This window comes from Actinia tenebrosa, unplaced genomic scaffold (assembly GCF_029948245.1).
Source record: "Actinia tenebrosa isolate PJP-AT-01 unplaced genomic scaffold, QUT_ActTen_1.0 PGA_scaffold8__29_contigs__length_14323225, whole genome shotgun sequence".
NCBI classification, from domain to species: domain Eukaryota; kingdom Metazoa; phylum Cnidaria; class Anthozoa; order Actiniaria; family Actiniidae; genus Actinia; species Actinia tenebrosa.
In genome coordinates, this window is record NW_028292585.1 from 150848 (window position 1) to 178140 (window position 27293).

At 35.3% G+C, this 27293-nt stretch overlaps 3 protein-coding genes and 1 long non-coding RNA gene across 6 annotated transcripts; 2 read left to right on the forward strand and 2 right to left on the reverse strand.

Annotated features, from left to right (window-relative positions):
* Window positions 1-198: 198 nt before the first annotated feature.
* LOC116296966 (uncharacterized) lies at window positions 199-14854 on the reverse strand. 2 transcript variants are annotated; one of them, XR_016121859.1, is made up of 4 exons: window positions 14645-14854; window positions 8644-8736; window positions 1131-1272; window positions 199-445 (listed from the first exon to the last, which is right to left on the reverse strand). It is a non-coding gene; the product is annotated as an uncharacterized LOC116296966 (long non-coding RNA). The 2 variants fall into 2 exon arrangements; XR_016121858.1 differs by lacking the exon at window positions 199-445 and having other exon boundaries at window positions 454-1272.
* On the reverse strand, window positions 1712-8140 carry LOC148904906 (uncharacterized). The gene is made up of 2 exons (XM_089040700.1): window positions 8125-8140; window positions 1712-2984 (listed from the first exon to the last, which is right to left on the reverse strand). The coding sequence occupies exons 1-2, from the start codon at window positions 8138-8140 to the stop codon at window positions 2464-2466; spliced, it is 537 nt and encodes a 178-aa protein (XP_088896826.1). The 3' UTR covers window positions 1712-2463.
* Window positions 14855-16211: 1357 nt separating the features above from the next.
* On the forward strand, window positions 16212-17107 carry LOC116296984 (uncharacterized; the record flags this gene model as incomplete). The annotated part of the gene is made up of 1 exon (XM_031705118.1): window positions 16212-17107. A coding segment is annotated over exon 1 (516 nt), but the record flags the coding sequence as incomplete, so codon positions are not given.
* A 3769-nt stretch (window positions 17108-20876) lies between these two features.
* LOC116296962 (uncharacterized) lies at window positions 20877-26563 on the forward strand. Of its 2 annotated transcripts, none has more exons than XM_031705087.2 (2): window positions 20877-21159; window positions 21491-26563. In XM_031705087.2, the coding sequence occupies exon 2, from the start codon at window positions 24145-24147 to the stop codon at window positions 24901-24903; it is 759 nt and encodes a 252-aa protein (XP_031560947.2). In that variant the 5' UTR covers window positions 20877-21159; window positions 21491-24144; the 3' UTR covers window positions 24904-26563. The 2 variants fall into 2 exon arrangements, with proteins under 2 accessions (XP_031560947.2, XP_088880496.1); XM_089024370.1 differs by having other exon boundaries at window positions 20889-21159; window positions 21491-24143.
* The last annotated feature ends 730 nt before the right edge of the window (window positions 26564-27293 follow it).

Genomic DNA, 27293 nt, shown 5'->3' on the forward strand with positions numbered 1-27293 from the left:
ACATTTAGAACAATAATACACACACAAAAAAATAATTTTAGAACCGATTTCATTGTACTGTTTTTAAAACCACTCTTTTTTGATTTAGAAATGCGCCCTAAATATTTTGCGCAAATTCATAGCGTAACTCTGAAAAAAAAAAAAAAAAAAGTGATCATAGTTTTAAAAGTTTAATTTCATAAATCTTTAATGGTAATATTTATAGCTATCGAACCACTTTCTCTCGTATAGATGTTTTCTTGAATTGATTGTTTGGAAACAGGAATAGACGTTTCTTAAAAAACTTAGGAAGTACGACTGTCGACCTACGAGACGGTCATACGACATCCAGTGTATTATTCAAGTGGTTTCCGAGATATTTTGGAAGTCAGATAGACATTTTCCAAGGCGCTTCTAACTCATTACGAGCCCCCTACGAAGATGTTAATATCTTGGAATTTTTGAGCTGAAATTAAAATTAATGTTATTTATTTTTGTTTCATTATAAACATTTGTCTGCTACTGAATTTGTTGTTTAAATAGTAACTCGTTTCTGCATTTCTTAAAATATTTATCGCTTAGCGAACATCAATGACAGGCTTTCTAATATACCATGCAGACAAACTAATCCATAAGTAAATACTAGTACCAAGAGAATATTCTCTTGTAAATAGAATCAACAATGACCAAAAGATTACAGGTTTGTTTACAGTAAGTGAGGCCTCGTTGCCTTGGTTATCTTGATACGCCATAACACGCGGCTTACATGCGGTGATGGAAATTTTGATTAAAATTTTCGCTCCAGAATTCAAGAGTTGTTGTGTTTGTCTTGCCTTCATTAGTTTTCGTATTCCATTAGAAGGAGCTAGGAAAGATGCCGCTTAAGCTGAATTTGTTTTTTTAACTACGTGTATAGTATAACAAAAGGAAATTGTATGTGACGTAAGCACTGTGCTTTTTGAAGCCAAGGGAGGGGAGGGAGAGTTATATTTCTGTTAGTTTAGATTCTGACTTTCCAGTCTTTTATATAACTCGTTGTTTGGCATTATTTTGAAATGAGAATTTGAAACGAAGTTCACGCTAAATTCACCACATGGAGGGAAGGGGAGAAACTAAAGTTGTTAGTCTGTCGTGATCTACCCTCTCCTCACCTAACAATGTTTCATAATAGGCTGTTCTGAGGCTGTTGTTTTCACGATTTTCCGAGAAGCTTTTCCTCTGGTGTTTTCCTAGTTGTTTGCTTCCTCCTGTGATTATTTTTAGTTGGTGTGACGTCAAAATTAACGTCATTATCTGTTAAAGAAACAATAACAGTTAAAAAAGTGCTGTCTCGTGACAGTCAAATGGCTTCCACTGCAAGCCAATCAAAACCCTAGAAAACGAAAATTGACCAATCATAATACTGGAATATAGAAGCCAGCTGGATGTTGCATTTTCGTTTCCCGTTCCACGAAGTTTGGACTTATGAATTTAAAATTGTATTGTTTGACAAGAAAAACCAATTTCTAGTTAAAAAAAAAATCCGAAAAATAATACAAAGGGCTAAAAGCAATAAATCTTGAGGTGCTTCAGTTAAAACTTGTCTTCTCGTATTCATCATGGCTTCTAGTCCAGCTTTACAAAAAAGATAATTTTAGCCGATTATTTAATCAAAGTCTTATTATTACAAAGTCAAAGTACCTTATGTCGCTCATTCAATACCGTCTTAAATGAAATTGGACCTCACTGTGAATTCTATTATTTGTATTATTTATTTAACTATATTTTCTAAGTATTACGACTAATTCTCATCGTTACAGCGACGGCAGCTGACGGCGCCGAGTAAGTCTGACCCCTTAAAAAACAAAGCTTATGAAAGAGGACGCAATAGAATTTTCAAAACGAATACGTCACCTTCAAATTATATGATGAAAACGAATAAGGTATACTTCACTTTTATTTTTTATTTTTAAATATCCGACTGTTCTGTAAAATTCAAGAGAGAACTCGTAGGAATATAGCTTAGTTATCAATTCGTTGACCAAGTGAATTTTCACCACTATTTACGTTGTTCTTTTATTGGAAAAAACTCGAACTGTTTTTTTACCTGTTTTTATGGATAATCTTTTTAAAGTATTCAATATTTTCTTTACCATTATTTTCAAGTTCTTGAATAAATATAAATATAACTATTTACACACTTTTAACTTTCTCTTTGTTTTTAAGAATTTTTTTAAATGTTGTCGGCATTATATCGAGAAGTCAAAGATTTAGAGGTATTTATATTTCTGTCCAGCGTTCGTCGTCTTTCTGAACGATTTTTGGGTCACGAAAAATGATAGTTTCCATTTCTAAAATGCCTCAAAATGATGTAACAATTTTAGTTAAGTGCTTGATGATCTTGTACAATTTTTTAACGGAGATGATACCACATTATCATCGACTTTGCAAATCCCTCTCAGCCGGTCCATCAGCATATATTTACTATATGCTTTATGTTATATTCTAAGTAGTTAGCCCTCGTGCTCTTGGTAAAGTTCTTTGTCCTCTTGCTGACATTGGTCGTGCAGGTTTTTTTAGTTCAACATGTTCATCATTTTCGAATGGTTCTCGTGTTGTTCCTAGACGTGATGGGGGCCGAGTTGGTTTTTTCGTCGCCTTGATTGGTTCCAAGGGCGGTAATCCTCGAGGATTCTTTCCCAATAAATCCCCGGTGGATAGATGTTTTTTATGTTCAAGATTTAAGCTTGTATCCCAAAATAAACTAGAACTGCTACTCTCTTGGGCCAACGGAGGAGAGTACGATCGTACAGAACTAGTCGAACTAGAGTCATCAATGTATTCCTCATCTTCATACTCTCCATTTTGAGACTTTTTCCTTTGTATACGTTTTTGAGCTCTGTAGTCAGCTTCGGAGAGAGAAATTTTTCTTGTTTGATCTGCTACGAGGTCGAGAATTTCATTAACCGACTGTTGTTGCTTTGGGGAAGATTTTCCTCTGAGGAGGGTGTTGTAGCGTCGTTTGACTATTCATGGTGTTCACTTGCTAGGTGTAGCATCAATTTTAAGCGAACAGCTTTACTTGAGCTCTCTGAAAAGAAACGCAATAACCTTTACAACTCGACCTGAGTGATCAATGATCCACATACTACAAAAAGCTTATCCAAACATACGCTTGTTTGGCGTTGCATCGCGAATTAAAACTTTTGCCGCCAGAGTTCGCGTGTTTTGACTTGTCTGAAAGCTCACGCTATGCCATTAAAAAAACCTCTTGAGTGAGTCGTCCAATGCAAATCCATTATTCTAGAACCCTCTTCATTCTGTTGCTATGTTGCTTGACGACCTGTTGTGGCAACCGCCCCGCGGCGATGGTACTGTTTGGATATTTTATTAAGGCTTTCCCTTTTTTTTTTCATTTTTCGCTCATTAAAACTACGTCTTTTTGGTGGTATTATATTCAACTCCAGAATCTGAAATTTCAGTTAGATTCCTATTTACTAAGGTTTGTCTCAGTACAGGTTTGTCTCTTTTTTCTTTATGACTAAAGATACCTCGGGACAAATTTTGTATTCATTAACAAGTCTATATTTCTGTTTTTCTGAATATGCTGTCATTTTTCGTAGTCAAGGGCTGACAATGACAACATGTTATTACTAGTACTAGTAATACAATGTTCTACAAATCAGTCATTTTTACACTATAGTTAGTTCCAGATTTTCCAGTTATTTGGCGAAGAATTCATCATTTACCTACTCCTACAATCATAACCTTAATTTTAATCGAAGGAATGAGGAATAAATATTAGTGACAAGGAATATATTTGTATATATATATATATTATTTACGCCTTGAGCATTTTACTACTAATTAGTCAAAAAGCTATTCAAAATTCCACTTCAATTGTGTATAAACAGAATTTTGATGGAACAAAAAGTCAGAAAATATTTCAAAATGCGCCCGACCGCTCTCTTTTTCATACAAATCCGGACGAGAAACATTTGTTGTTGTTTTTTACTTGGACTTATTCGCTTCAGTAATGAAGAAAACAAATCAATACAATTGATGCAAATGCGGACGAGAAACATTTGTTGTTGTTTTTTACTTGGACTTATTCGCTTCAGTAATGAAGAAAACAAATCAATACAATTGATGCAAATGCGGACGAGAAACATTTGTTGTTGTTTTTTACTTGGCCTTATTCGTTTCAGTAATGAACCAAAAATCGGTCAAAAGATAAACGCACAAAAAGACGCGCAAAGCTTCAGTTTTAAGTGCAAAATCATAGGGTTTTGTCCTGTTGAATGTTCAAAATGCGTATGGAAGGTAATTCAGCGGGTTTGAGTTTCTTTTTTATGCGCGCACAGAAATCGAACGTTAACTATGGTTTTTAAGAGTAGTGTATAATGAATGTGAGAGCTTGGGAAACAAGCCAATTCTCTTTAGCATCAAATAACATTTAAAAGGCAGACAGAATCGATGTTTTGTCTATGAAACCTTAATGATGTTGGATTTGAATTTCAAAAAGGCTTTTCAATTATGCAGCTGTAAGCTGATATCTCAGTTCTGTGAAAACGTTCTTTAAAAACAAGTTGTTTGTGCGATAATTAAGTTCCCCGCCCCCCGCCCCCCGCCCCCAACCCCCCCCCCCCCCCACAAGTTTTCTAGATTAGAATTTTTTTAAAGACGATGAGTTCTTTGTGCGATTATCAGTAAGATTTCCACGTAAAAAGTTTTGTTATATTTTATAAATGTATTGGGCGTAACATTGAAATGGCTTCCCAGTGTTAGTATGCATTAATTAGTTGATAGTGGAAGAGTGGTTCTTACGTTTCCTAGCCTACTTTCGTGGTTACTGGATTATTATTCACGAGTCAGTAGAAAGTAGGCCTGAATACAATACATTACGCAACTTAATGTAAAGCATGCAGTGAAGATTGCTGTGCCCTTCAGGAACATACCGGAAATATTGTCAATCTCCTGTACTTCTTATCTCCCTTCCTCTTGTGCAGACTATCAAGTAGAGAATAATCCTCCATTCTCACGCGACCAACCCGGGATTACCGGGTATGTTGTCAATCCCCTGGACTTATTATTTACCGTACTCCTATCCTAGACTATCACTGGAAAATCATCCTGCACCCGCACTCCCACCTAGGGATTACCGGGTATGTTGTCACTCCCCTGTACTTATTATCTACCGTACTCCTATCCTAGACTATCACTGGAAAATCATCCTGCACCCGCACTCCCACCTAGGGGTTACCGGGTATGTTGTCAATCCCCTGGACTTCTTGTCTACGACGGTCCTATTTTCCTAAGTCTTTATTGTGGAGAATCATCCTACACCTCAACAGCCCACCCGGGAAATACCGGTTATATTTAAACTAATGGCTTAACCTCGAATTCAGTTACTCTGTCGTGTGGCAGGCATAATAGCGGTTGAACTACTTCGATAAAAGATTGGAAAAAATAACTAAAAACTATGACTATAGTATTAAATAGATCAGTACGTTTTTAATCCAAAAGTACGTGGAATACTTTCTACTCAGCATGATTATTTCTACTGAGAAGTTCAATATTATGAAGGCGTAATTTTAAGTAGTGAATATCGAGTTCTCCGCATTGTGGCTTGAGTCATCATTGTATAATTCTTGTAATTACACGTCAAAACTAGACTAAACGTCAAGTAGTTTGAATATGATAAAATAGCATTATTATCCTCAAAATAACTGAATATTTACAATGACAAAATGAAACTTCTCTCGGAATCCAATGATTAAAGGGCTTTAGTATGTGTCTATTAATTAAAACTCTTATACGCTCATCGTTCAGTACTTATATTGAAAACGCAGTTTGTTTTCATTGGGGGGGGGGGGGGGGGGGGGGAACGGCGGGGCGTTAAAATAGATGCAATATTACTACTTCTTGTTCAGTAAATAAAAATGAAAGCTTTTAGACGTTAAGAGAGAATTCTTTTCGTATTCAAGCGGTGAGCGCCAAAAACTATTTTCTTGAAGAAAGGCTGTTGTACAAGGCTAAAATCTTGTTATTCAGAAAGTTTAACTTGTTTGGAAGTGGAGATGACCGATGAAAGTGGAATCAAAGTGTTGACCCAAAGCAAAAATTTGAATCGAAAATGAGGTTTAGGCCTTCATTTGCTCATTTTCTATATATTTTCTATAAAAAAAGCCTGACAAAGCAACCTTCTAACACAAATGCAACAGAACATCTTGGAATAATTGAAAATACAGCTTCAAACAAGCATTTTATCATAGTACATCAGTTTCTAACTGTTTAAAAAAGGTTTTGAGTGTTAACCCAAAACGAAAATTGGGATCAAAACTCGTACGAAAGTCTAGCTTTTGGCGCTTTTTGCCCTTATTGCTCATTATTGAAAAAAATTACCTCTTAATACATAAAATAAACATTATGAAGTGTTATTTAACATGATTATATAATCGATGTAGAGTATTTCTCTGGTTCGATGGCAGCTTTGTAATCTCAGTTACGACAGCAAAAAAACTCAGTTTGTTTTCTAATTAAATCGTTAAAATTTCCAAACACTTCTTACCCCCCACATTAAGTAAAAGCCTTTAGAATACCAATGATCAATTCTAGATATCTAAGGTTACGATGATTAGATCGGAGGATTGTTTCATTAGTTTTAATCTTTCTAGCGCCACATCAGATACTGTAGATATGCAAGCATAACTCTTCGGTGTTATTATGCAAGATTTTTTTCTTCTGTTGAAGTAAAGTAGGTAGACAAAATAAATTTTCTCTCTGCGGAAAACGTAGTTTTTAAAAATTCCTTTTTAAAAAACCCCGCTTGATAGTAGCGAATGAGTTTTATGCAAAAAGAGTGAACGAGAATTTGTAGTTCATGTTGAGAGGTTTTTGGATAAGTTGTACTTTATGCTTGTTATTGTAAGATGTCGAGTTTCCCCTATCATAGTATTTTACGCTCTAAAACTAAAGGAAAATGCAATTTCCGAAAGGAAATTCCTCACTAATTAGAGAATTAAACTCGACTTTAAGTGAGAACGTCTAAGAAAAGAAGTTTTGATCTTCGCGTTAAGGTAGGAGTGCTAATTTGTCTGTTTTTTCTTCTTCTTCTTTCATTAAAGCCTAAATAGCCACAGGTGCGATATCCACAGCTTTTAAATTTTGTTTTCGCAACGAGTTCATGAATTTTTCATTTTTATTCAACTTTTATTAGAAACGTTTGGTGACTTTTTCTCTGTAACAAAACGGGAAAAGCTAAAATATAAATAACTACTAACTTTCAATTCGATCTCGCGTCGAAAGCTTTTAAAACCATGAGCCGTAGGCAATCACTTTCATTACTCCTCGTAAACGGCATAAAAAAATTACATTCTTTAAGATTTTACTAGATTTTAAAATTTTCATTGTTTCAATAAATAGTATTTTTTGCCAAAATGGTTACGTGTAAATGTGAAATAATTCCTTTCAATTTTGAAAAACCAAATTTAAATTTTTAGGGAATAAATTACAGCCGTTTTTGACGTTATGAAATCGATAGCAGAATTACTAAAATGAAGCCTAAAAATAGATTATAAATATTGTTGAAAGTTGCGACCTCAGAAAAGGAAGGCAAAGTCGTAAAAATAAAAACAGCAATCGGATACTAATCCTCAGCTGGACTCAACCTCAACGAAATATCCAAAATATTTAACAATAAATTAGAGTTAAGGAAGGCAAACCTCTTACGGAACTAAAATATCCTCCAGCTCTAAAAACAGCAACAACTCGAGGTCTTACTACACGAGTTAGACGTCCGGTAGTCCACGTTAAAATATATATTTGTAAATAAATTACGAATGACATGGACTGTAGTTCTTCAGCATACCGACATCAAAGAGAAAAGCCCCGTCAACACATATCCGAATATTTTTAAATTTCATTTTCTCTTTTTACAAAAAATATGACTTTTTTTCTTTGCAAATTGACCTTGAAAACTCAACTTGTCGAAAACGGATAGTAGTGGATGAGCGAAAACGATTCGAAAACGCTACGTGTGGACGATTTTTTTTTTTTTTGAAAACGGAAAAAAACATTTCCCGTTTTCAAAAATATCCGGATACCCACTTGTGGACAGGGCGTAGAATACGACTAAGGATTTAATCCATCCTGAAGAGCACTTACCTTCTATGAAGATCATTTCCTTGAGTGTACAAAAGTGGCTTACAAAAAACTAGAAAACTAATCTATTGTCTCCGCGAGTTCACTTCTACATTTTTGACTTAACTTGAAACTTTTCTGCCCTAACAATCGATCGAACGCCCTTGCGGGGCGATTACGTTGAATCAAAACGAACTATGATTTATTTTTTTATGATTCAAAGCTTCCTGTAGTGAACTTCTAGACGTTTGTGTTCTTGAATTAGGATTTGGCTTATGTAGGGATTCTTGAGAGCTATATCAGTCAACTAGACAGCTTTACTTATCTCTTTCCTTTCTTTATTCAGTTCTCTTCTTTATCAATAAGTAATAATTATATCTATATATTTTCAAACTCAGAAATAATGTACTTACAACCTATGTAGAGATTCTTGACAGCTATATCAACTTGACATCTTTATTTATCTCTTTCGTTTCTTTCTCTTCTTTATCATAAGTTATAATTATATCTTTATATTTTTAAACTCAGAAATAATGTACTTACAACTAGAGATGTTCTCTTGAAATAGGAACTGGCTCTGGTCTTGATTTATTTGGAAATATTTACTTTAGCATAAGCTGTGCTGCTTCCATGAGTCTAAATTACAAAGAAAAATAAAAAATTCTTATCGGTATTTTGATTTCAATGAAAGAGGTGGCTGGGGGGGTAGAGGAATGATTTGAATAAGAATAGTCTTCATAAGGACGAAAATCAGTTTATCTGACTTTTATTTTTGTTTTGATTCTGACTTGGTGTCCTTGGGTTGTCAAAAATGGTGAAAGATCTTAATTACTGTGAGAATAGCTAGCGCTATGGGTGGTTAGGATTTAAGTAATCGCCATGAATGTGTTACACTAGGCTGGTAAATAAGAAACTACGGGAGACCCGAGGGAATTGGAAGTTTTAATACTTGCTCAAGAGAATTAAATCAACTCTCTTTATACCCGAGGGAATGCAATATTTGTAGCTAAAGAAAGAAAGCATTAAAAATTGATATAGGAAATATATTTTTTTAAATAGAAAGGGAATAAAAAAGAGGATAAAAAGAGAGGGAAAATGAGATTAAACGAATCGCGAAAAAGAAGAAATAAGAAAAAATCAGAACAAAATAAAGAGGAATGGTTGAAAGCAAAACGAATGGAAAGAAACGAAAATAGGCAAAAATATATATAAAGCCTATAAAATCGAGAGCCAGTCAAAGAAGCCAAATCAGTCTTTCCCTTCCCTCACTCCTCCCTTTTATCAATTTTTTATGACTTTTTATTAACTTTTCCAAGAATCTAAGGGAATTAAAAAAACTAGGTCCTCTTTGTTAAACGAAAAGCTGTAATTCAAATGAAACCTTTCTACATGTTATAATAGGCGTTCATGTTGTGCTGGTAGTTATGGTAACGACCATCAGTTTTACCCCTCGGCTCTCGTTAAGAATGATATTAATTATCACCATCCTAATAGTTCGTAAAAATCTTTGCATATTTATTGCACCCGTTTTGTATATTCTCGCCAATTAATAAACCAAAATATTGAATTTTTTTTAGCCAAAAACTCAATTTGAGAGCATAAATGAGAGCGATATGTAGTTGTAAACATCGTGTGATTACCAGATGTTCAACTGGTGAAAAATTGACCCTTCTCAAAATATTATATAAAATTAACATAAAAAATACGAAAAGGAATCCCTTTTTTCTCACTAACTTTTGTCGGCAATTTTTTAAAATATATTTTTACGTGTAGTTAGCCTCACATTCAAGATAATATTGAAAAAGGTTCATTCTAAACATAATCCAAAAACGTATTTTTATTTTTTGAAGTAATCTTTATAAAGATAATCTTTGAAAAAATCATTCTTATGACAATGTTAAAACATGAAAATTGTACGACTAACCTTTGAAAAGCCTTTATGAAGATAATCCTTCACAAAACCATTATAATAACAATGCTAAAACATTTGCATTCTACGACTAACCTTTGAAAAGCCTTTACAAAGATAACCTTTGAAAATGCTAAAAAAACTTATATTCAGTCTACAACTAACCTTTGAAAACCCTTTATTTTTATATAGTACGGTTTTTACTGACCTTTTATTGTTATTTATCACGCTTTTCCCTCGAGATGTAATGTTAAGGCTTTTCAACTTGCTTGCTTCATTCAAGTGAAATTAACTGAATATCAAAGATGAAGTCTACATGTCGCTACAATAACACCAATCAGAAGTAATTTTCCATTTCGTTGACACTTAGAAGATTGATGACTTCATAATGTGTTATATAATTCTTTCCTTCTCTCCTTCATAACTTGCTGAATTTAGTAAACATTCGAATTAAGCAAATTTCTTGCAAAAATCTGTACTAGATTACGCACAGATGTTTACGAGTTGCTTCGTCACCTTAAACTAGCTTGATTCTGTTTTTTTTTTTCTTTCTTTCTTATATTTGTTATGAATGAAATATTGGCAAAAATGTCTTCCTATCGCTAATTTTTTCATGAAGCGAAAACAAAACGAACTAAAAGCCAAACAAAAATCTGGAACGACGTCTCTTCGTGTGTGGGGTTTTGGAATTTCAGTTGGTTTAATTTTATTAAAAGAAGCAAACAGATGAAGTAGATAATAAACTAAGAGCTCCTAGAGGAATTCCCCGATAAGGAAAAGGAAATAAATTTCGCCATTTTATCTAGTTTTCACGTAGTTTTGAAAGGAATATATTTTTGCTTAAAAATAAATATGTATCATCAAAAAAACCTGTTGGAATATTCATTTAATTATATTGTTAAGAAAAAATTGCTTATTCTTCAAGAGGTGTAGAAATTGTAGTTCAGTCCTCTGGTTTTTCAAAAGGATTAAGACTAGTACACTGTTATTATATCAGAATTCTTCACTGAATTCACTTGATTTCGAAGCAATCGTGTTAAACATTCATTGCTTCGCGTGACGAAGGATTAGATGACTGTCGATTACTTGATGCAATACAAACTATGTGTTGTTCTGTTGAGTATTGTTATTTTCTCTACCAATACTCCTTTGGAAAATACATAAACACACTTCTTTACCTTGGACTTAATGTTCCCATTTCAGATCATGTGTCATTCTCTTGAGAATAAGATTCTTTGTCTGAGTTGTATCCATATTCATGTGTCTTCTCATGCACATCCATTAAACAAAGAAATAATACTCTAGGGAATGGCGCATAATCTGAACTGGAAAAACCTCTTACCTAAATGCGAAGTTGGTTTTCCAAATTTGAAATAGAAAACTGTATTTTATAGTCAGTTTTGGATACACATTATTTCATTTTAACAGAGAATAGACAAATGCTAGAAAATTTTATTTTTCATCGAAAATACTTTGCGCGCCAGGATTCGGACGGAATCACTTGGCAAGTGTCGTTGGTCGCGCTTACAAGGTCATAGAAATATTCAGATATGAAATATCTTGAATCATGCAGGTATGCTTATTTTACTACCATCGATCAGTGGACACCTTTTAATAAATCCCTTGCATGTGACGTCAAAGCAGCTCAATAGATCCCTTGCATGTGACGTCAAAGCAGCTCAATTTGGAAAACAAAACGAAAGAATTTCAATCTCCTGAGAATTATATTATTATCGATTGTTGAAGCAAAGGTGGCTAGCGGTATGGTTTGATTTCTGGACTCCCAAAATTAAAATTCGATCTGTGAGTAAGCCATGCCCTGCCTTAGATCAGCCCAGAGGTTGTTTCAGGGTTTGATCTGTAAATTAGCCATGCCCTGACTTAGATCAGCCCAGAGGTTGTTTCAGGGTTTGATCTGTAAATTAGCCATGCCCTGACTTAGATCAGCCCAGAGGTTGTTTCAGGGTTTGATCTGTAAATTAGCCATGCCCTTACTTAGATCAGCCTACAGAGGTTGTTTTAGGGTTTGATCTGTGAGTTAGCCATGCCCTGACTTAGATCAGCACAGAGGTTGTTTCAGGGTTTGATAAAGTTTGAAGTCAATACTATTCTAGTGAATTCAACTGATATCTTAGTTTCGATCTTAGATTCGAGCTTCTTCAGCTGTCACGCTGTTGGTTCGATATCTTAGTAATTAAAGTGTTATCTTTGAAACTTGAAAATATTTCTTTCTTTCTTTCTTTCTTTCTTTCTTTCTTTCTTTCTTTCTTTCTTTCTTTCTTTCTTTCTTTCTTTCTTTCTTTCTTTTCTTTCTTTCTTTCTTTCTTTTCTTTCTTTCTTTCTTTCTTTCTTTTATAATTGTATTACCTTTCTTATATATTTGTATTACCCCCGCAAAGTGTGTTTTTTTTTGGAAGATGTTAATAGATCTCTTTACCTTCGTAATCAAGTTGCCCATTTAAGATCACACGACTTTTCCTTGAGAATTGCTTTTCAATGACGAATATGCTAAAATATTTACACATGAAAGAATCAACTCCCAACTGAGTGGCATCACATGGTCTGATATGTGCACAACAAACGACGAAGCTAAACAAATTCAATTTCTTTAAATAGTTTTGACAATTACTTTCTTTGTCGTGCGTCATCCACGTTGACAAGTCTTAATCTTGATACACAAATAACTCTTTAAACACCATTCAAGCACAACATTTTCTTGATCAATCGCATTCACATCCTTTTTTTTTTCTTTCTTTCTTTCTTTCTTTCGGTTTTTCTTTTATCACTTTCTTTCACTTTTTTACTTTCCTTTGTTTCCCTCAAAGAAAAAGACACCTAAATGAAAAAACATGAAAAATGAACATGAAAGAGCGAAAAAATAATTTGAAAGTGGAAAAAAAAATTTACGAAATACAAGAGAGGAAAAAAAAAAAAGAATAGAAAACTGAGAAAATGTTTTCGACTGAGAAACAGCTTGTTACTATGTATTATAATGTAAATCAATCCCAACTGCATTAAAGCATTGAAACCTGCAGTAACACGTTAGACTTTGTCAAGGACCGTCTTTTATTGATAACAAACCAATCTGGCCTTTATTTGCAAAGTTCTTCAAGATCTAAAACCCTATTTCGAATATATACTTTACCAAACCCTTAACCTAGTCATATAACCATCTACTTGATTCGTTATTTCATTTTCATCATGACATTGGCCTGTTAATGGGTTATTCCATCTAAACGGCGCACAGCACATCTAAACTTAGCCCCTAGTGGTGTGTTTATTTGGTTGCTATGACAACAGCTTTGTTTATTGATAATAATTTGCAGTCAAGATTGAATGTCACTTTTACCTTCAGAAGTGTTTTTCCACAACAATAATAATCGCATAACAGATGGTACGGCTGATTTTTAGTCCATTCGGTTTAATTAAAAATATACAAGTTCATTATTGAAAGAAATAAATTAAGAACTTGGTCGTCGACACTCGATGAAATAGAAGAATTAAAGTATACATAGTTGTAATTTTAGTACTTGCAAACTCTGAAATGACACAGTTATTTGTATTTTGAAAGAATAAGAATATTGTCTGCAAGACAATGATGTGACTTGACAATTTTAGCGGATTTCAGTTCTACTCAAGATTACAACGAACTTCCTACAACCGAGAACAATTTTCGTATCATTTTTCTGGGCAATTGAAAAGGTCAATGGCAAAAAATCGAGAGCTGTGAGAAATAAATGGCTTCCAAAATGACTAGCAGTTAAATGGCTTTTTTAAACATAATGCATTAAAATGGTTTTCCCGTCACAGCGCGGGAAATTAGACGACGGCTATTAAATGGGCTTCCAAAATGACCAGCAGTTAAATAGCTTTTTTTAAACACTATGCATTGAAATAGTTTTCCAACATATTTGGTTGAGTCTGATTGAAATTCGAGAGCACGGTAACACTGAAAAGAATATAATAACTGAAACATGCTAACGATTACCACTCTTTGAAAATTTTATTCACAAAGTTTATAAAATGCCCGCCATGTCCAACTTTATTCGTTTACTTTACCCATTTTTGAAAATTCCTATGATTTTAATATAGCATTAGTTTCGGCAACGATTTTGAGTAGTATTTTTGACATCGTTTTAAGAATTAATTTGCAAAACATTTATTTTTATTTTTATGAGTTCGATCAAAGTTAAGACCGATGATAATCAAGCGAGCTTGCAGAAACATTCGTACGACTAACGCTGCCAGCTGAAAACAATATCGAGCAGTTAGTATAATTTTGTTTCTTCCTCCTTGAAGCGAAGAATAGTTTATTGAAAAAGAATTTTCTGAATCCGGAGATTTGATCACTAATTTACTGAGAAATATTTCCTCTTTTCCCTCGAAAAACTGTGCTAAAAATAACGATTTTAGTTTCCTTTTTCTTGGAATAGTAGCTTAGCTTGGCGCCTCAAAGCCTGAGTACTCGCGGAGTATATTATACTATAAGGGTTTTAAGTTCTAAATATGTAAAGAAATATTACAAAAAGGAGATTCAAGTTTGGAAATTTTGTTCTTGATGACAGGAAAAAAAACATTTTCTTTTTACAGAAAGAAAATCTTACGTGTCTTAAAAATAAATAAAGTAAAACTTACCCAATGACCGAGTTTCTGGCGCGTGTTGGCTTGAATGACAGGATTACACTCCTGTTGCTTTGGGGGATTTTTGAAGAACAACGAAGTCTAAAGACACCAATCACTATTCTAGTTTCTTTATGAAAAAAAGAACTTCACATGAAAATTTGAGGGGCAATTTGACTCATAGCAACATCTGTAGCACAAGAAAAACTATTTGAGTAAGAAACTTCCGTCAATCTAGGACTTTATTCTTTTTTTAATATATGACCAATTTTGGCTCTCATACAAAGGCAATTAAAATTGAAACTGTGACAGTTATTTGGTGCATTAATTGTGTTTCACTTATCATTGTATAATATGCTAATTCTGTGTGAGGTGCAGAACGAATTCGTTTTAGTCATCTTAGTTCAACTCTTTGGATACTCATCGGTATACCATTTGTTAACAATTGAATATAGAATATATTGGCCTTAATGCGTCATATTTTGGCCGACTTGTATCCAATGTTTTGTTTAGTATTGAGGTTTTGTAAGTATGATAGTTTAAATTGTTAGATATTGGGATAGATAGGATGGTGAACTGCGCTGAAATATTTCTGCAGATTTTAAATTTGAATAACAGAGTGAGAACTATTAATATCATTAATGGCACTCAAATGGCTTCCACCCACACTGAGCCAATCGAAAACCGAGGAAAACGTATGTCATCCAATCAATCTGCGGGAATTTGAAAACCATGTTTCAGTCGTGGTGTCCACTCATACAACAAAATACTATGATAGAGTATGATTTTTGATGGGGGGAGGGGAGGGCGGAGAAATGACCAAAAAAAAGCCGCTCCATGTCTGCACAGACCGTATATACGAGGGGACCAGTGGAAGAAATTGATTGCACGATGTTCGTCTTTGTGCTTTTAAATCGGAAGCCATTCTAGTGTCAGACTACCTTAATGTTTCCACTCACTTAAAAACGCCACAAAATGAGTACCATTCAATCAAAGGACTTGAATGTGGAAGCCATTTGAGTGTAAGGCTACCTTAATGTTTCCACTCATAAAAACGCCATAGAATGTTAGTGAGCACCATTTAATTATCGGCCTGGAATGTTGAAGCCTTTTGAATGTAAGCTACCGTCATGTTTTGACACAAAACGAGTACCGTCTAATCACCGGGCCTCAGTGGAACTTAGAAGCCATTTGAGCGTCAAGCTCAACAATTGCATGCATAGCTGGTTGTACAAACTTCAGTTTGTCCGTCAAATAATAACTAATCATAACTATTTCTATTATATCCATTCATAAAATCTGTAACTAGTTCTCATTGTACGTAGGATAGTATAAGTGCTATATAAAAGTGTACAAAAACAAATCGTGGCGTTTTAAGCCCTTTTACCATACCTATAACGGAATACCTCGAAACAAAAGTCCATCCGGAAGCGTACTATAACAGTGAATAGATCTAAGGCTGCTGGCATTGTTTGAGGAGATTACAACTAAATCTTAACATTAAATATCTCATTAAGCCTTAATGCCAAAATACAACGTTGTACAAATACTTTTTGTACGCTGGATCCACCCTCGTGTCTAGATTGCTTTATTCTGAGTTAATACGGCTGATTAATAACCAATAAGGTTAAGAATCTTTAATCTCTAGTTACTCAGGACCAATAGATATGTATTCAATATGTGGACCGTGTGAACAGGAATCAAATCAAAACAACTACTGTCCCGTAATGTACGATACAAGATGAAAACCTGCGTTGTGTAGAACTGTAAAGAATATACTTTGTAAAGAATGTACTTTCATTATCGGTCCATTTTGCGCTCGAGTATCGGAGTAAGAAGATCTTTATGTAAAACTGAAGGATTTCAAAAACGTACTTAACTTTTTTATGCAAATCTTGGAACTATAATATTCATGTTATCATGATTCTATGTTGATATACAAGCTTCAAAACAGCAACAATTATGGAACAAGGTTTCCAAAAGGTTCCGGCGCTTCGTGGCCGACCTACAGACGATGACACAGAAGAACTCCTTGACCTCATTCGAAACCAGGAAAAAGACGTGGATCCCGATGTGACGTTTGAAAACATCATGTTGAAGAAAGCTTGTCTAAAGCCTCTACAGGACGTTCCACTTCCTTCGATTACGCAAAACGAGACTGTCTTCACAAGAAAAAAGTCCAAAAGCTTCCCTGGACATTGGTCTAGCTCTAGTTACAATACATGGAAAAATACTGAATTGGTCGAGAAAGATTACGGAAGACGAAAACGTAGTGATCCTCGTTTCTATGAGAAAACACTTTTATTTGACAGTGGAAAAGATTGTGTGAAAAGTCCCAGGCAAATGAGACTGCGAACTTGGTCGTTACCGCCTCTGGGGTTTGCGGTCGATGAAGAATTCCAAAGACCTCAGTGTCCCACACCATCACGCCAGGCGGGGTGTAAGGGGAAGAGATGGGAGGAGATGGGAGGAGGAGGAGGGGGAGGAGGAGGGGGAGGAGGAGGAGGAGGAGGAGGAGAAGGAGAAGGAGGAGGAGAAGGAGAAGGAGAAGGAGAAGGAGAAGGAGAAGGAGAAGGAGAAGGAGAAGGAGAAGGAGAAGGAGAAGGAGAAGGAGAAGGAGAAGGAGAAGGAGGAGTATGAGTATGAATGAAAAGAATAGTTGTCCAAGAAAATGATACGGATACAAGATGGAATGTGAATACCGCAATGAACTTAAAGGAATAGTTGCCAATAGTAACCGATGATGAGATATGAATTCCCCATCCAGTATCGTAATGCAATGGAGATTTGAGTCCAAACCGCAAACTTCGATTGTGTCTGCGTTCCAAATACTGTAAAATTCTGCCTGCGCTCGAATCACATTCCCCTCTCTCCTATATTCTCCCACCTCTGAGTGAAGGCTCACCTGTATAGATTATAGATTTGTCTTTACTTTCACGTGGTAGATGTTGAAGCTGCTGTGGCCGATATTTACGAAGACCAACGCCAAGGCTTTACTCAGAGCGGTGAGTGAAGAAAACCGTTGAATCTATTCACCACCAACGACTCTTATCCTGACAACAGTGACGTATATGTGTAGAAATGGAAAGCCAGCTCGAGACACGCGAGGATTTTTGTTAATTGCCAATTTTGTTCTGACTACACCACGTGTTATATTTTGACGTTAAAAGAAAAGGACATTTTGAATGGGATTGTGATTAAGAGATCCTACTTGGAAAACCAGCTAGGGGTGTGTTTCAAAGGAAGTTGATCCGCTGAAGATCTATTCTAGAACTATCTTCATGGAATAGTTAGGAATCGGAAGTACATTAGTTCATGCAAGGGTGAAGGGGATACTATCCATCCTCAGCTGCATCATTAGAAAGGCAATCGATATCTACCTTGTCCAGGTGATCTGAAATAGTGACGTAGAAGCTGCGAAAATAGACCATCAAAAATTAAAAATATACCCGCCATTGGAGGAAAAATATAAAACCAAGAGAAAATGAACTAACGGAAAGAATCCCCGCGCCCCATCATGAGCACTCATGATGCTATTTTTTAAATCATTGATGCTATATTTAGAGTCATTCATTTAAGCGTTTGTTTTTCGCCACACGCATACTCCGCGCGCTCTACGCTGTTTGCTCATATTTTCTCGTGTTCTAAAAATAGCATCAAGTATGGTATGGTTATGTATGGTTACAAGCATGAATATCAGAGATTCCTTCTCTTAGTTCAACTCGTGAATTATGGTGTCACTGTTATCAAGCGCGTATTAGCAACGATATTTTTTTCATTTGGTGGCCTGGAAATCCGCGATTTCAAGAGGAAAAGCGACACGTCAGTTTGCAAAAATTCTTGATTCTGTTTGGCTAACATTTTTTCTCAGATCAGCTGAATATAATGAACTTCATAAAATGTTGATTATTCTTTTATGTTTATGTTTATTCTCATTTACATATATATTTTTTAATATATTTATATCATATGTATAAATTAGTTTATTGTAAAGCGCCTCGAGTTTTATTAGGAAGCGCTATATAAGAACTTTTATTATTATTATTATTATTATTATTATTATTATTATTCCCTTGAGAAAGAGAAGAAGGGAGAAACATTCGCTTCGTTTCTAGGAGCTTCTTATGTCATATACGTACGATATATAGAGATTAATCAACTCCTAAAACTGATGCCCGACTTAATTATCCACATTAATCAGTGGGACAGTCTTTCTAATAGATTCTCAGTTGGCGCCGACGTTTCAGCTACCCCGCATTATATGATGTATACAGTCGATCCCAAAAACGTTGTCCAAGTGAAAAGAGGTTTATAGGACAATAAATGTCACGTGTCTCATTAAATATTCAGTTTTACGCGCGTGGATTTTTTTAATTAGCATACTGATGCAAAAGTAAATTACAGTATTGAAAACTGAATCTGAAAGATGCCACGTGCTTTCTCGGATGATTTAAGGTGGAGAATGGTATACCAACATTTGTTTTATGCAAAAACATACCAGGAGATAGCCGCTAATCTGTTTGTAAGTCCTAAAACGGTCAAACGGACATCTACACTAATGGAGACATTAATCCTTGGCCCGTCGGTCGACCATGTTGGAGTGTCTTCTAGAACATCCTGAAATGCAATTGAATGAAATAGCGTCGAAAATATTCAATACAACTGGCCCTGCTTTTAGTGCCCAAACATTATGCAGAACGGTCCACAGGCTTGGATTCACGCGCAAGAAAGTATGGTACGTGCAGATTGGTTTGCTCATTACTCATTACTCAGTCTTGCAGAACGTTCTCTAAGTCTGGTAAGGCTTTCACTAGCTCAGAACGTAGCTCTGAAACGGTCTCTAACACTGGAAAATTGGGTAAACTTCTTACAACGTAGCTAGACTTCTTCTTGGAGTCCAAAACCCGAACTTCTAAAGTCGAAAGAACTTGTTTTGAATTACCCGCCGTCGACATTTTCTGCCACTCATGTGATGCAGCACGTTCAGATTCCTAGTTCCACACGCGCGTAAAACTGAATATTTAATGAGACACGTGACATTTATTGTCCTATAAACCTCTTTTCACTTGGACAACGTTTTTGGGATCGACTGTATCTACCAGCTGATCTGAGAAAAAAAGGTTAGCCAATCAAAACCGAACATTCGTTAGCCTATCAAAATTGAACATTTGTTAGCCAATCAAAATTGAAATTTTGGATTTCCAGGCCGCCAAATAAAAATAATAACATTGCTAAATAAGTGACTGATAACAGTGACAAGATATTTAATGATTTTGATATTTTTATTGCAAAGACAGGCGTGTTATTATTTTTCTGTGGTCAATTTTTTCTTGCTTCAGGGCACCTTAGTTTTGCAGTGACGTTATTTATACGTCACTATCTCAGATCAGCTGCATGGTATGGCTTGTATCCTTCTTTGCATGGCCACGTGACAAAATGTTGCATAGGATTTAAATAAAATGTGTTGAAAATGGTTTTAAAGAGCATAGGAAATTGAAAAATTCAAAACATTGAGTCTAAGATGTTTCTTAAATTCATAAGATTTGATAACATATGCAAATAATTAATGACTTATTTGCATATCTAATCATGAACACTCGGCTAAGTTGATATACCGTTAGATATACTGAGTGATGCACCGACGACGCAGATATGATCACGAGACCACCGGTGGTGTCGAGCACAACATAATGGTCTCTAATGGCGGTCGTTTGGTAAATAAATAACACTCAACACAGCAGGACTACTTGAATTAATAAACTATTATACCCCACTTCAGGTAAATTGCCACAATAAACTAGAGCTAAAAAAAGTGATAGATTACTTAATTCTTGAGATTTGCGCGGAAAGCTGAAGTGTAAAGCAGAAATCTCACAATAAAAATGAAAAAAACTTTTCTCTATTTTTTTTTTACAAAAAATTTTTTTAATAATCTACTTTTTGAGACACTCGAAAATTCGTCGCAAATCTGGTTCCTTTAGGAACACAAACTTCTATTCCCTCTTTCCCTATTTATTTTCTCATAATAATATTTATTTCTTACTAGTATATTGCGCAAATTCCATGCAACCACACAATTTTCATATTTTTCAGAATTCGTTAAACCGCTGATCACTAATACCGCAGGCCTTACCCTTTAATTCTTAGAAATTTGCCCAATAATAAATTCTTCCCAGCTGTCTGAATAAAAACCGCATCTTAGCCGAATGCCTATTGATTGAGAGAGATATTGACTGTGTATCCTGGTAATTAATTGCCAACATGAGTCGTTCACACAACAGAAATAACAACCAAATATTCTGTTGATAGCAACCAAATCGTTTAATTTGAATACACTTCATTGAAGACCCAAGCTTTAAACGAGAGATCCCTATTGACACCTCGACACCTTGAAAATTAAGTCTAATTTAATTCAAATGAAAATCTGTAGTCGAAATTGTATTCCTTTCTTTTCAAGTTTTTTTTAGATTTTTCACACCCTTTGGGGTGTTGATCAGTTCTTTACGCTGAGATGTGGCGTCTATTAACAGGTTAGTTCAGATTTTTGTAGTGTTGTCAAAAGATCTTTAGAACTCTAACGACCAGCTCCAACGTTTTCAGACTAATTTTGAATTCATAATGTTATGCATAAAGAGGGATGAATTTTTAGTTCATTCTTTTCAAAGAGAAATAACGATCCTTTTTCGACTGTCGTTCAAGTTTCTTCTTCTAAAATCTACTTCCTTGAAAGAGTCAGTGGAACCTTTCATTCAGTGGCATTTCCTAGATTAAAGATTAGAAACGAAGCAGAGGAAGAAATTGAAAACTTCTTCAATCCCTCAGGCGATATTCATTTTGTAATGTTTTTATTATTTTATGAAGGAAAGTAGCCTAGTTCGCACTCAATGCGGCTGCCAGATAGTCTGATGACGACAAGAAAAGATTCAAATGCTTCTTAGAAGTTTTGTTGTCACGCGAGCTGTGAGTCAATCTCCAATTTCTAGCAAAGTAAAATACTCCTTTTTTCAAGTTCATCAGAGAAAAAAGATCGCCTCACAAGACAAAGCTACAAGTGTTAGACAGGAAATTGCTCGAGATATTTTGCTTTCCTGCCTGAGAAGTTAGAGATAATTCGTGGAAAAATTCATCAAGTTTTTCCAACTGTTGGTGGTAACAATCAAGATTAACATCTCCACGATTGAACTTCATCTTCAAGAAACTAGTTTTAACTGACTTCTTCATTGAATAACCGCTTGATAGAAAATATATTGGAAGCGTGTAATTTTTCAGCAAGGTTTCCTCATGATGAAGGAAAGAAACGACAGTAAACTCGAGGTTTTTAATCCTTTTTTGGGTTTACAACCAATGCTGTCTCATAGAAGCAGAACTCTGCCTCCGATAAAGAGATCTTCAAGAGATTTCCGTACCTCTAAACTTTATCCCTCAAGAATACCTGTCAGAATTCCTTTTCCTAAGCTGGAAAAACAGCAGAGAAAAATGGCATTTCTGGATGGCGAAGTAAATTCTGGACTTGGTGATGCTTTTTCTAAATGTTCTTCCAACTTTCAGCAAAGGAATCGGTTGTGTGCAAAAACAAGTCAATTTGAAGATGAATGGACTGGAAAGAAGCCAGAGAAAGAAGTCAAGAAAAACGATTTCTTGGGCAAAAATTCTGAGACGATGCGAATTGAAACGCCACGTTTTCCATCATATGGTATTTTTCACCGTCTTGAAAAAAATGAAGGAAAAATGGCACAAGAAAAAGTAGCAAGCGAAAGTGACCTTGCACTGATAAAAAGTTCTTCTTGGGCAAATAGCATTGATGATAGGAAAACACATATGTACGATACGAAAAGAACAGACAGTTCTTTTAAAAAACAACTGAGTATTGAAAACCAATGCAGCGAAGAGAAAAGACAAAACCTTACGAAAAGGCAAACGAGAAGTATAGGGAAACATTTACAGCCATTGCAAGAGAAGTTAATAGAATATCCTGATGTAAAAGTCAGAGGAAGAAGAGGAAACATCAAAATAGAATCTCCTCCAACTGTCGTTGTGGATTTTCATGAAGGAAACAGTAAATTTGAAATAGAAAATCAAAAGTTCTTGGAAGATAAAAGAAGAGTTACAACTGAAAGAAAAGCTGTTTCTAGCAGGAATAGGACTCTTGATAGACTGGAGGAGAAGCGTCCTTGTCCAGTAAAGAGAACGACACAATCAGTTGCAGAAAAAAACACAGGCATACCTTGCAAACCGAGACTACACAAAATCCATCCTACACTTAACACCCACAAAACATAATCAAAATAGACGAATATAGTCTGGTAAGATAGCGGCTAAAAGTCACCAATTCGAATCTCTATTTATATTCATATTCATTCGGAAAACTTGAAAAGTTGGCTGTCTTCCAAAATACTAAATCTTTATAATAGCCAACTCGATATTACTGGGTTGAAATTCCATCCAAAGAAAAAGAAATTCTATATTTATAGGCAAGAGATATATTGGCTACTATCATTCATGATGACATATTTGTTTTGACTTAGCAAGAATCTTTTTACGATTTATCGCTATTACTCAATCTTTTAAAAATAGACGTATGTTATGAGTCAATATAAAGCTCGTTTACTTTATCTATGAACACTAATGAGATGGCTAGTAAAAAACTGACATTGAAACCCCTTTTTTTCGCGCGCTGAACGGTTCTTAACAAAATTTATAGAATTTATCAAACGTGAAGCAGCATTCAAGTGCAATTTTCAAAATGTAAATTCTATTCTAAATTCCAATTGGAATCCAGTGGAAGAAGAGCCACTCTGGAATCCACTGTTAATCCCATTATTATTTTAATATTATTATCATGTTCAAGAGAATTTCCTTCTCATATTATTCCTTTGTTGTATTCAAAACACCAACACAATTCCCAACTAGTAATCGCTAGCATTCGAATTTTCAGCAAACTCTTGCCAATTTGTTAAAGGTGTGGCACTATCTGTAGTTTTTTTTACAGCAAACGAAACGCGGGAAAAATTGCCGCGTTTATCGCCGCGTTCAACACTTGAATTGTTTTCTTTTACCTGAGTTACTGACCTCTTAACTCTACTTTTACTAAAAGACTTCTGATCCAATAATAAATATCGTATTAAATTCGTATTCATTTAAAGTTTTTCTCTTTTACAAAAAATACTTTAAAATTAACACAATGCAGGAACATTGATTTGTTTAGAATTACTTTCGTGTGTCGAAGTTTATTACCATAACTGTTGTGTGTATTGTCTTGTATTATTAAAATAGCGACTAGCTTAACAATTGTAATGAATTCCCAAAGGAACCATGAAGGATGACAGCGTTGTGTTTAACTCGTCAAGAGATAATAGTGGTAAAAAAATAGCGTGAAGAGTGATTACTCTATTTTCATGTAAAAAATCACCTTACAAGTGAAAACAGAGATTGGGGACTGATTTACAGCGATTTGGAGGAGGTAAAGTTTTTATTTGAAGGCATTTTTTGAAGGGATTTCAGCCAGAAGCCGAAGAATGCATCAGTCTGTTTACGATAAAGCTTTAGCTATCTTTCACGAAGGTAAGAGGAATCTCGAATTAAGGACTAAAGCCATCGATCGAGAACGGACACAGTCAAGTATAGAATACAAGCTGGAAGAAAGGAAAGTAAAACAAGATTTACTGACGATGATAAAAGACAAAAATCGTTTTGATAACGAACCGAGAGGGCTTAATGCTTTTGACAAGGGATTGTTGAGACGTGAAAACACTTTCAGCGGTATGGACGCTTTCAAGAGACGTAAACAGTTCCGACTCCAAAAGAGCTTAAGTAGCCTACCCCAGCTCACATGTACCACAGCAAATGTCCCTAAAATCATGAGAAGAAACTTGTCAAATGAGTCTGAATTTCACAACTGGCTCACTGGGCTACCAAAAATAGGAAAACCGTCATTTTCTTTATCGTCAAGACCCGTCACTAAGGAAACAACGAAACCTCTACCCGAGGGAATTATACAAAGGAGTGACAGTAAAGAAGAAGAAGAAAGACGAATCTCTAAAGTATCAAATATAGTTTATAACGTTCCTCTGTTTTCTCGAGAAGAACGAAAAGTAAAAAGAGAGAACAGTTTTCAAGCTATTGATAGGAAAGATAACAGTATTGCGAAACAAGAAACTCGTCTGCCATCCATCAAGTCACGTGAGGGACGCGGGAATTTCAGCACCAATAATGCACAGGGAGATGATAAAAAAAGACCTAAGACTCAATACAGCTTACGAAAACAAAAAATATAAACATCGTACATCTTCTTACTTTGATTATTATCTAGAAACAGATGCCCTCGGGTCTAGAGAATCTCTCGCTACAGGGCTTCTCTCGAAAATCAACGACCGAGAAGGCACTGGAGCGAGAGAGCAGCTTCTGGAACCCAGCGGGATAATAATATATATCGTTAAATAGTTTATAGGATATCTTTATTGTTTTTGTTATAGTAGTGTATTATTTTTCTCTAAAGAAGCTAATTGTTGCGGTTTCGAGGTCTATTTGAAAATTGATGGTTTTCATGACCGCCATGTTGAAGGAGTTTAACAAAAGATTCGTCATTAGTCTCTTTTGTTATATCATCCAACATGGCCGCCATGTCTTACGTTATTTCATTCTCATGGGGATGATTACTAATTAAGGAAGTTTAGACTACGAACGGCCATGACAGATCACAAATCTCTGGTATCAGCTATACGCTGTGAATGGGCCGCTTACAAGTCGTAAATGCTAAACCGCCAGATCCAGTCCCATTTCCTTACCGTTTCCCAATGAATGAGAAAGAAACTGGAACCGAAGAAAGAGCTAATTATTGAAGCAAGACTAAAGTTATCGATCAATTAGCACTATTTTTGATGTGGTTTGTTACCTTGTAGTAACGAGCTTAAGGTATTAACTTAACGACAATGGAAGCGGAAATCAATTAGCAAAAATAAAGAAAGGGGCTTTTACTAGTCCTTTGGAAGTTGTTTATTTTTTCAGTGCATGATTTTGCAAGACAGAAGGTCGTACTTTCAGTTTATAGCTATTTCAAAAAGAGTTGGTGAAGGTTTCGTTGTATCTTGCATGCTGCATACCAGGCCCCAAATGCACCATAGCGATGTGAATCTAATCAACGAAAAGATCACAACGACATGAAATTTTCCAAAACTTTGTCTTCACGTTTTACCTATGCATAGGATACCTTTGAAGCTTAGTATGCAACAACGCATGCAAGATGCAGCATGCAACATTAAAACCTTCAACCTTTTTTGAAATAGTCATATAGATTTAGAAGAGATAACTAGCTAAAAACTAGTGTGAGCTGCGTCGGTGTTTCTAATGAAACAATAATGATAAAAGGGTATATTATACACCGTGAAAAGATGAAAAAACCTTACTGACGTTTCGGACGCTTGTCCTTCGTCGGAGTAAAAAAAAACAATATATAGATTTAGAAGTCGTTTTCCATACCATAATGTTGAGAATTTTGGTCATACCTGACAATTTGATATGCAGCTGAAGACGACGACAAAATGGTGGGGTTTTAGCTTCCTAAATGTAAACCTCTTTAGTCCGGCAAACCAATTTAAAAATTTCGTTGTTGGAAGTTTGAAATTTAACTGTCCGGGATGCCGTGAATTTTGGTATTCTCGACAATGACTTAAACCCTTTGTCCCCGTCTGTTTTCACGATAACCCTGTACAAGGCGGATGTTAAAAAAACCCACTGAAGACGCTGGTGACGACCATCTTCAGTGCCCGCGCTAAGACTACAGGGCACACAGTAATTGGCTATGCTGTTTTGGTATCCCTGCCTTCAAAGGAAAGAGAAACAGATCGTGAAAGCGGTGACTATCATATTAAAAGATCCGCTGGAATCAAAAACTATTTATGTCATTTTTTCCTCTCAATAAAGCCAGAATTGTGTAAATTAATGTTAGGGTTCTGAACCTTGCTTTCAACTGCATTGCGTTTTCTCTTCTTTTACTAGTTACTGTTATTAACCATTACGTATTACAAAAAGGTGCACAATTTCCAAAATGCGTACATTTTTCATACGACAATAAATAGTTATATTTACAGTTCTAATCTAATATTTACAAAAATGATTTACAATAGAACATTTGCAGATTTTTTTTCACTAGTCGTACAGCAAACTCAATTGCAACCTGCTCATATCTTTTAGAAATCATCACTGATCAAGGTGTGTCGCCATTGTCCTTTTAGTCAATGGAATTGCTTCGCTTGTTTCCTAGCTTGCCTGCCCTAGTTCAGGCCGGACACATGCAGAGGGTCTCAGGGCACAGGCCTTTTATGACTTGCCTCGTTTCTATAGTCGCTGATCAACGTGTTAGTCTCGGAAGCTTTGTGCTAGGAAGTTTTGCTCTGTTTAGTTTGGGTTCAAAGTGTATTTCATCTTTGAAAAGACTCTTTCTCCTATGGATCAATATCCGCCATTTCTGTTTGACTTTTTTCTTCTCTAACTCGGGCTCCTTTCTCATTAAAAAATCAAAACTTGTACTTCTTCGTCTCATTGTTGCAGACTGCTTCGGTTTCTTTCCAGAAATATTCCTGTAGACCTCGGAAATACTACTTTCAGTATCATTCTCTGACATTTCCGTCAATGGCGACGACTGTCTTCCAACTACAGCAGACTCTTT

Excerpts from the sequence above, each read along its gene's own strand:
- LOC116296962 (XM_089024370.1), top strand. The coding sequence starts at position 21,911 with ATGATGAAGGAAAGAAACGACAGTAAACTCGAGGTTTTTAATCCTTTT.